The sequence below is a fragment of the Tupaia chinensis genome, unplaced genomic scaffold, assembly GCF_000334495.1.
Source record: "Tupaia chinensis unplaced genomic scaffold, TupChi_1.0 Scaffold000275_1, whole genome shotgun sequence".
Taxonomy (NCBI): domain Eukaryota; kingdom Metazoa; phylum Chordata; class Mammalia; order Scandentia; family Tupaiidae; genus Tupaia; species Tupaia belangeri.
In genome coordinates, this window is record NW_006159757.1 from 1,479,222 (window position 1) to 1,489,869 (window position 10,648).

At 39.6% G+C, this 10,648-nt stretch overlaps 1 protein-coding gene and 1 pseudogene across 2 annotated transcripts in view; one reads left to right on the top strand and one right to left on the bottom strand.

The window, feature by feature from the left end:
* Positions 1–10,648, top strand: part of UPF2 (UPF2 regulator of nonsense mediated mRNA decay) — a 153,582-nt gene that overhangs the window by 8,426 nt on the left and 134,508 nt on the right. For both annotated transcript variants that reach the window (XM_027772453.1, XM_006150016.1), the window contains exon 3: positions 6,198–6,977. In XM_027772453.1, the coding sequence (XP_027628254.1) occupies positions 6,198–6,977 (780 nt within the window). The remainder of the gene's footprint in view (positions 1–6,197; positions 6,978–10,648) is intronic.
* LOC106735022 (60S ribosomal protein L37 pseudogene) lies at positions 267–633 on the bottom strand (annotated as a pseudogene).

Below are 10,648 nucleotides of genomic sequence, written 5' to 3' on the forward strand. Positions count from 1 at the left end.
TTTTTTGAGAGGTTTTTGCTATAGGGCATGTGCACTCGCCAGACAGACAGAGAGAGACAGAGACAGAAAGTGAGAAATCACCCCCCATGGGAGATGGCCACACTGCAATCCGTTCTCCTCCATTCTCCTCTCAGGATCTTGGGCACGCATGCACTCGCTCCCAGTGTGAGTTTAAGCCACTGGGTCCGGGACTTGAACTGCCGTCGACTAAGTGGGAGTCCAGCATAGCCATTAATGCTAACTGCTGGTCCCGAGTTCTCTGATTCTTTTTTTTTTTTTTTAACCGAGAACATTTATTGCCTGACTAATCGTTGAAATCCTTAAGATGAACTGGATGCCGCAACAGCTGCTCTCTTGGGTTTGGGTGTTGTTCCTTCACGGAATCCATGCCTGAATCTGTGGTATACAATTTTTAGGTGTCTTATTCGACCAGTCTCAGTGGTATTGCGTCTTTTAGCCTTGGCACTCCAGTTATATTTTCTCTTGCACTTAGCAGTGTAGCCACATTTGCCACAGGTCAGCTTCTGAAGATGATAGGCCTTAGAACCACAGCGGCGGCACAATGTGTGCGTCTTATTGCGACGCTTCCCAAACGATGACATTCCCTTCGTCATCTCGCTTCTGTAGCTGAGACCAAAGAGACCGGAAGCAAGGGTACTTCTGCTATGTTCCCGAGTCTCTGATTCTTAATGGTTGCTATTTGTTGAGTTCTTAAGTACCAGGCACTGTACAAAGTGTATTAGCATGTATCTTTAAGACAGTCCTAATGGAGTTTTATGGTTCTCATTTTACAGATTAATAAAATGAAGCTTAAGGAGGTTAATTAAGTTGCCTAAGGTCACAGTAAACAGTGAAACTAATGGGATTTGAAGTTATGTTAGTCTAACTTGAAAACCTTTGTCCTTAAACACAATACCACAGTGCCTCTGGCTCTTTTATCTAAATCTAAATCTGTTCAAGTAACAAACTAGTGAAAAACAAGGTGGTCTTCATAGGAAGAACACTAGGATGTAACAAAGAGGATCTTCAAAGACATAATTTAAAAAGCTATGTTTTGAGACCAGCTCTATAGCCTCTTGGTTAAGGGTGCTAGATCCAGCATGGACTGTGATTTGAATCCTGGCCCTGGTGGCTTAGAAAACATGTTGGGCATGGTGTATGTGTCTGAAATCCCAATAGGATGGAGCAATATTGCCTGCCCTACCATCACACCAACTGCATGGCATGGGTACCCTCTGGCAATTAAAAAAAAATTAAAGCTAGAGGTCCAGAAGGTGACGTGGTGATTAAGGCTCTGGGCTCCAACATGGTGAACTGCAGTTTGAATCCCAGACCTAGCAGTTTGCTTTCCTCACACAACCCTACCAACCACTGTGAAAGCCCTATAGCAAATGGAAAAAAAAAAATTAAATAATAAGGTGTTTTATTTTATTATTTTTTTTATGTTTGTTGCTATAGGGTGCACGCACTTGCTAGAGAGAGACAGAGAGGGAAAGTGAGAAATCATTCGCTTGGAGGGATTGCCACACCTCAGTCCCTTCTTTATTCTCCTGCTTGCACATGTGTCCAGCATGATTTTCATGCTGCCAGGTCTGGGGCTTGGACCGCAGTTGACCATGTGGGAATCAAGTGCCTTAACCTCCACTTCACTAGTTGGCCCTATAAAGCTGATTTCAAGCATGACTTTGTATAGATCTCTATCTAGAAATCTAGAACAGTTAACTTTCTTGCCAGAGATCTTTCAGACCTTATTTTTGGTAGAGATTTTTGCTATAGGATGCGTGCACTCATACAGAGAGAGAGTGAAAGAAAGCCAGATATCACCCCCCCACCACCCCCCCTGGGGAGATGGCTATGCTGTAGTCCCTTCTCCATTCTGCTAGCCATGTGTCAGTCCAGCAATGTAGCTGCTGTGCAATCAGCTGGCCCCTCAGACCTCTGTTTTTAATGAGGGACCAGAACTTTAGGTCTGGAAGGCAGTGATAGTGGTCAGTTTTGGTATATTCAGAGCCATGATTTTTTCTTCTTTTAAGAATGATTTATTTATTCGTTCATTTATTTTAATTTTATCAGAGAGAGAGAGAGAGTGAGAAAGCAAGTCACCGGGCGTGGTGATTAAGGCTCTGGGCTCCAACATGGTGAACTGCAGTTTGAATCCCAGACCTAGCAGTTTGCTTTCCTCACACAACCCTACCAACCACTGTGAAAGCCCTATAGCAAATGGAAAAAAAAAAATTAAATAATAAGGTGTTTTATTTTATTATTTTTTTTATGTTTGTTGCTATAGGGTGCACGCACTTGCTAGAGAGAGACAGAGAGGGAAAGTGAGAAATCATTCGCTTGGAGGGATTGCCACACCTCAGTCCCTTCTTTATTCTCCTGCTTGCACATGTGTCCAGCATGATTTTCATGCTGCCAGGTCTGGGGCTTGGACCGCAGTTGACCATGTGGGAATCAAGTGCCTTAACCTCCACTTCACTAGTTGGCCCTATAAAGCTGATTTCAAGCATGACTTTGTATAGATCTCTATCTAGAAATCTAGAACAGTTAACTTTCTTGCCAGAGATCTTTCAGACCTTATTTTTGGTAGAGATTTTTGCTATAGGATGCGTGCACTCATACAGAGAGAGAGTGAAAGAAAGCCAGATATCACCCCCCCACCACCCCCCCTGGGGAGATGGCTATGCTGTAGTCCCTTCTCCATTCTGCTAGCCATGTGTCAGTCCAGCAATGTAGCTGCTGTGCAATCAGCTGGCCCCTCAGACCTCTGTTTTTAATGAGGGACCAGAACTTTAGGTCTGGAAGGCAGTGATAGTGGTCAGTTTTGGTATATTCAGAGCCATGATTTTTTCTTCTTTTAAGAATGATTTATTTATTCGTTCATTTATTTTAATTTTATCAGAGAGAGAGAGAGAGTGAGAAAGCAAGTCACCGGGTCTGAGACTCAAACTGTGGTCAGCCATGTTGTAGTGTCCAACACCTCAACCACCACGCCCCCTGCTGACCCCAGAGCCATGATTCTTGAGAGTTTCTTGCTTATTTCTTTTTCTTTTCTTTTTTAATCTAAATTGATAAGTTGTTAAATTGCCTAGTAACTTTGGCCTCTCCTTGCCTTGAAAAAGTTAAAAAAAAGCAAAAAGCCAACTTTTTATTGGGAAAATTTCAAACGTGCATAAATAGAATGTTATAATAAATCAGGCCTCCCCCAATTATCCTACCCAGAATCAACAATTATCTTTTTCCCTTTGTAGTTTTTAAGATTTTTTTTTTTTTTTTGATAGGGTGTGTGTACACTGGAGAGAGACAGAGGGAAGAAAAGTGAGAAATCACCCCCAGAGAGGATGGCCACACTGCAATCCCTTCTCCATTCTTTTAGGGTTTTCGTTACCCACACACATGCACATTGTGTGTTTTTCAGGCCACTGGGTGTGGGACTTGAACCAAGGAATCAGCCATGTGGGATCCAGCACCTTAACTACTGTCCCACGTGCTGGCCCTTTGGTAGTATTTTAAAGCATCATGTTATTTATCCATAAAGACTTTATTATATATCTTTTTTTTTTGAAGAGGTTTTTGCTATAGGGCGCTTGCGCTTGCCAGAAACACAGACAGACAGACAGACCGACAGTGAGAAATCATGCCCCAGGGGAGATGGCCACGCTGCAATCCCTTCTCCACCATTCTCCTCTTGGGATCTTGGGCATGTACCCACACGCGCCTGGAATGAGTTTAAGCCGCCCGGTCTGGGACTCGAACTGGTCGACTACATGGGAGTCCAGCGACTTAGCCATTAGGCCAACTGCTGGTCCTAGGCTTTATTATATATCTTAAAAGGTATTCAATACAGGTAGAAAAGGAGGATTTTTAAAAAAGAATTATTTAATTTTTCTTATCACAATGAAAAAAATCATCTAAGGGCGTCTTTGTTCACTAGAGAGAGACAGAGAGAGAGGGAAAGTGAGAAAGCAAGCCACCAGGTCCAGGACTTGAACCATGTCAGCCATGTGGGAATCCACCACTTTAACCACCATACTGCCCACTGGCCCCCAAAATGGAGTTCTTTAATGCATATACGTCATTTCTTAAAATGTACTGTCACTGCTATCCTATTTGTATGTATCTTGGAGACTTTAAAGAGATTTGACTGTGCTTGCAACCTGTCCATTGGAAAGATAACAGAATTGTAAGATAACTCTGGGATGACTATCTCAGAGAGATGAAAAATCTTTTTTAGAGATTTATATCTTAAAGTTACATATTCTGTGCCCCACTCTGACCCAAGTTATTTTACTGTTTTTGTATTTAAACTTGTTCTGTCCTTTTTGTGGGAAAAAAAAATAGGTGTATCTGTTTTTATCTATTCTTTTCAGGATAAACTATTAGCTTTTTATTAAAGGATTTTTATCTGATAGTTCTCTTGTTTCCTTTCCGAATTTTAAAAATCACACTTAAGGGGGACCAGCAGTTAGCATAATGGCTATGTCGCTGGACTCCCATGTAGTCGACCACGGTTTGTGTCCCGGACCCGGTGACTTAAAACTCACACCGGGCACGTGTGCATGCATGCCCAGGATCCCGAGAGGAGAACCGAGGAGAAGGGATTGAGGCATGGCCATCCCCCCTGTGGGGTGATTTCTTGCTTTCTGTCTTTCTGTCTCTCTCTCTCTGTCTGTCTATCTGGCGAGCACACGCGCCCTATAGCATAAACCTCTAAAAAAAAAAAAAAAAATCACACTTAAGGGACCAGCAGGTGGCGTGGTGGTTAAGACACTGGACACTCCCACTTGGCTAACCAGGGTTTGAGTCCTGAATCTAGTGGCTTGCTTTCTTGCTTCCACTCTCTCACTCTCAACCTCTGTCTCTCTCTGGTCAAATTAAAAAATAAATAAATGAATAAATAAAATAAAATAAATTATTTAAAAAAATCACACTTAAAATTTTTATTTCTTTTTAAGAATTATTTATTTATTTTACTTTATTATTATTCTTCAGTGTGACCTAAGAGAGAAAGTAAGCTACTAGGTCTGGGACTCAAACAGTTTTTGGATTGTACTCTAGTGCTTTAAGCACCATGCCTTCTGCTGGCACTGAACTGAAGTATTCTTTTTGGATAGTTTTATTTTTTCTGTTTACCCAATGCTTTGATTTGTTTTACATTTCATACCTTTTCTACTTTTCATATTATGTATCACTTCTTTTTTTAATTTTTTAAATTTAATTTTATTTATTCATTCATTTATTTTAATTTGACCAGAGAGTGACACATACACAGAGAGAGAGAGGGATAGAAAGAGAGAAGGACACATACACAGAGAGAGAGAGAGAGAGGGATAGAAAGAGAGAAGGAGAGAGAGAGAGAGAAGTGAGAAACCAAGCCACCAGGTCTGGGAATTGAACTGTGGTCTGTCATGTGGGAATGTCCAGCGCCTTAACCACCACGCCACTTTCTGGTCCCTATGTATCACTTCTTAACCAGTTGTCAGAATGACTTTTTTTTATTTTTTTGCCATAGGGTTTGTGCACTCACTGGAGAGAGATAAAGAAAAGGAAAGTGAGAAATCACTTCTCTTGGATGGTGACCACACTGTAGTCCTTTCTCCTCCCTAGATTTTGGGCATAGATGTGCTCAGTGTGATTTTTAAGCCACCAGGTATAAGACTTGAACTGTGGTTGCTCATGTGGGAATCTAGCACCTTAACCACCATGTCATCTGCTGATCCCCAGAATGACTTTTTAAAAAAAGAAAAATAATTATTTTATTTAACTTTATTTATTTATTTACTTTTTAAAAAATTTGATCAGAGAGGGACAGAGTGAGAGAGAGAGGAAAAAAAAAGAGGGAAGTAGAGTGGGAGAGTAAGCTGCCGGGTCCGGAATTCTAACCACAGTTGGCCATGTAAGAGTCTAGCACCGTTAACCACCATGCCACCTGCTGGCACCCTAGAATGACTTGTAATATCATTTAGCTATTCAGAATCCTCTATACTCTTCCACATTGAGTATTTTCAGTATACTGGGTTCTCATTATCTTAAGTCATTAATGTATTTGAAAGTAGAGAAAGGGCCTTTTGCATGTTTTGTTCTTGTATTCTGATACTCAAGATGATTATTTTTTCATTGGCTTTTATTTTTATGATTTGTCAGTGATGCTTCAAAATACATAGAGTATTTAATTTGTTTGTTTGTTTTTTATGCAGAGAGAAAGAAGAATCCCTTCAGCTTCATCAGGAAGCTTGGGAACGACATCAATTAAGAAAGGAACTTCGTAGCAAAAACCAAAATGCTCCAGATAACCGGCCAGAGGAAAATTTCTTCAGCCGCCTAGACTCAAGTTTGAAGAAAAATACAGCTTTTGTCAAGAAACTAAAAACTATTACAGAACAGCAGAGGGACTCCTTGTCCCATGACTTTAATGGCCTAAATTTAAGCAAATACATTGCTGAAGCTGTAGCTTCTATTGTGGAAGCAAAGCTAAAAATCTCTGATGTGAACTGTGCTGTGCACCTGTGCTCACTCTTTCACCAGCGCTATGCTGACTTTGCCTCATCACTTCTTCAGGTCTGGAAAAAACATTTTGAAGCAAGGAAAGAGGAGAAAACACCTAACATTACCAAGTTAAGAACTGATTTGCGTTTCATTGCAGAATTGACAATAGTTGGGATTTTTACTGACAAGGAAGGTCTTTCCTTAATCTATGAACAGCTTAAAAATATTATTAATGCTGATCGGGAATCCCACACTCATGTTTCTGTGGTGATTAGTTTCTGTCGACATTGTGGAGATGATATTGCTGGACTCGTACCAAGGAAAGTAAAGAGTGCTGCAGAGAAGTTTAATTTGAGTTTTCCTCCAAGTGAAATAATTAGTCCAGAGAAACAACAACCTTTCCAGAATCTTTTAAAAGAGTACTTTACGTCTTTGACCAAACACCTGAAAAGGGACCACAGGGAGCTCCAGAATACTGAGAGACAAAACAGGTGATTTTCAAATGTTTCTCAGAATTGAGAATTTATTTTGGAGCTCATACTTAAAAATGTTTAAAGTCTTCATGCCTCTGAAAGAACATGGATAAAAGGGCTCCTTTCAGGTGATTTCTTAACATTCCAGGAAAATTTCAATGTGTAACAGTCTGAGTACTCATGTTTAAATGTGAGTCTACAATAGATTTTGTTTCTGATTTTAAAAGAAATCTGGCAAGTAGATTGTAATTTTTATTTGTGGCTGTGTTTTCTTGTGATTTAAAAACTTAATATTGAAGGGTAAATTTTCTTTTTCTGTCACTTTAACTTACCTGCTACTATTTTTGTGTGTTTTGATGTTGCCTTTCTATAATAGGTTGTTTTCAATGTTTTGTATTTTACCTTAATGTCACTGTTGCTGCTTGCTCTTTTTAAGAAAACGAGTCATTCATTATCAGTGGTATATCACGTCAGAATGTTGGAGAAGCAATGCATAAAGAGCTGTGAAATGTTTTCTTAAACGCAACTTTTATAAAGCACATTTATGAGGTCATCCATTTAAAACTCTAAAGAAATAATGTACTATGCATGTGGTAATTGGTGAAAATAACTTGAATTATTACAAAATACTGTATAGTACTGTGTAGTGTCTGTACCTGGAAGGCCTCAACAAGCTAGAAGTTGATGGTAGTTTATGGAAATTAAGTCAACTTTTATGGAGGGTGGATTTAGAAAGCTGAGGGGTGCAAAAGGCAGGTAACAGTAGTAGCCTTTGGTTGAGTACAACTGTTTAATTATTTTAATTGTGATTTCTGGTTTACATGTAATTGTACTTCTTAGTTTATGACTATTTCAGTTGTATGGTTGAGCATCTGAAGTTTCTATTGACCAGAAGCTAGTTTGGGGACACATTCTTTTATTCCTATAAGTCTGTAATGGGGTAGGGCTGGTTTAAGTAATCACTAGAAAATAATTGACTTAGTCTGTTGAGAATATGATGATGGCGTATGTCACTAGTATAGCTAGGTACTGAGACTAGCTAAACCCTGGACTGAAGGTCATTCAGAGTTGAGAATTGAGAAAAATGGCAGTGATGTTATCACTTTTTTATTTTTATTTTTTTAATCCAGTGAGAAAGGTTTCCATCCCTCTTGTGCTTTTGAATATCAAGGACTATATTAAATTTTGAAGGGGCAACCTCAGAAATGTATCACATTTCTTGGTTAGGATTACAGAGAAATATATATGGTGATCCTGTATTACCAATTCTGACATATGTAAGACTTTTAAATTATGATTTGTATGACATTTTGTTATTTTATAATTATTTTCCCTATCTGTGATATCTCATCAATTCTTTTTGCCATAGGGCCCATGTACTTGCCAGAGAGAGAAATCACCTAACCCCCTACCCCCGGCTATGACCATACTAGTCCCTTTATTCTCCTCTCGGAAATTTTGGGCATGCACACTTACCTGACAGTATTTTCAAGCCAAGTTAGGGACTGGAACCATGATCAGCCATGTAGGAATATAGTGCCTTCACCACCACACCACCTGCTGGCTCCTAGGGTATCTATCTTTCTTTCTTTCTTTCTTAACAGAAGTATTTAATTTTATTTGTTTATTATTATTTATTTTTATTTTGTTTTGTTTTTAGAGAGATTTTTGCTATAGGGTGTGTATGCTTGCTAGAGATAGAGAGAGAAAAAATGAGAAATCACCCTCTGGGGGAGATGGCCATGCTGTAATTCCTTCTTTTATCCTCTTGGGATTTTGGGCATGTGCACACATGTGCTTAGCATGAGTTTTAAGGTATGGGTCTGGAACTCAGACTGTGGCTGGGCATGTGGGAGTCCAGTGATATAAACATTATGCCATCACCCATTATTATTTTAATTTTGTTATAGGGCATGTGCACTCACCAGAGACAGAGAGAGAGGGGGAAAGTGAGAAAGCAAGCCACAAGCTCTGGTAATCAAATTGTGGTCAGTCATGTGGAAGTCTAGCTCCCTGACCTCCATGCCACCTGCTGGCCCCAAACTGTATTTTTCAAGCTGCCTGGTCCAGATTTGAATTATGGAGTTGGCCATGTGGAATCCAGCATCTTAACCACCATGCTACCTGCTGGCCCAGATTTATTTCTTTATGACCAAGGAAATAGTGTTACAGATAAGTTTTGAGTTTTCTTAATAGTGAGATAATCCAATGAAACAACAGAAATAACTTTAAGATTGGTATGTGTATATTTTTTTATTCCGAATCTGAGAACAGGGACATACCACAGTGACTTAATCCAGTTATATTTTCAATGCAGGAATCCATTTTACACATTTAGTAACAGGTAAGGTGATTCTTATTTGAATAACCCCGAAAGAGCTCAGTGCTTTCTGAGCCATTTTCATGTTGACCATATCTTTTTGCTAGGTATTTTTTGTTATATGAAGCTGAAATTTAACTCCCCATAAAGTGGTCCCTTTTTTATTTTATTTTATTACTTTGTTTTTTATAATTACTTATTTTATTTATTCATTCATTTTATTTTAATTTGACCAGAGAGACAAACACAGAGGAGTGAAAAAGCAAGCCACCAGGTCCAGGACCTGGTGGGAGTGTCCAGCACTTTAACCACCATGCCACCTGCTGGTCCCCAAAATGATTCCTTTTTATCTATTTTTTTCCCCCTAGTATGAGTGGAATAAAGGTACTCAGGGAGGGGGTCCCCATGGTCTGTTTACCTGGTCACAATAAATTTAGGACAGAAAATGATAGTAAGCATTTAGAAATTAACAAAAAAAATGTGTGTCAGAGGGCACATGTGCTGGTTGGAGAGAGGGAGAGAGAAAACAACCCCCTTCACCCCCCATAGGGAATGGTCATGTAGCAATTCTTCCATTTCCGCCTCCTTATTTTGAACACTTATGTGCCTGCATCTGAGTGTTTCTCAAGCACCTGTGTCCTAGACTATAACTCAAAAGTTGGTCATATGGGAATCCAGGCTCTTTAACCACCTCGCCACAGACTGGACCAAATTCAGAAATTTTTATAGCAGTTTTCCATTGTTGAGATATTGCCACAGTTTTTGAAAATGTTTTCAGTGGTAGAGGGAAAAAATGGACTCTTTACCACAGATAACTTTAAAAAAACACTGGTTTGATGGGACCAGCAGTTGGTGTAATGGCTATGTCGCTGGACTCCCATGTAGTCACCTGCAGTTCAAGTCCTGGACTGGTGGCGTAAACTCAGGGTGCATGTGCATGCATGCCCGGGATCCCGAGAGCAGAATGGGTAGAATGGATTGTGTTGTGGCCATCCTCCTTGGGTGATTTCTCGCTTTCTGTCTGTCTGTCTGTCTGTCTCTGTCTCTCTCTGTCTTTCTGGCGAGTGCACGCACCCTATAGCAAAATCCTCTCGCCCCGCTAAAAAAAAAATTTACACTTAAAGGTTAATGTTTCAAATGAATAGTTTCTAAGTCAGTTCTCCTTCACCCTGAAGTAGTATGATTATTTTTTTAAACCTTGCTAAGTACTTGCTAATCTCTTTTTAATTTTATTTTTAAATAACTTTTTGAACTATTTAATTTTATTTTTTTATTATTACTCAGTTTGACGAGAGAGAGAGAGAGAGAGAGAGAGAGAGAGAGAGAGAGAGAGAGAGAGAGAGAGAGAGAGAGAGAGAGCGCGCACACC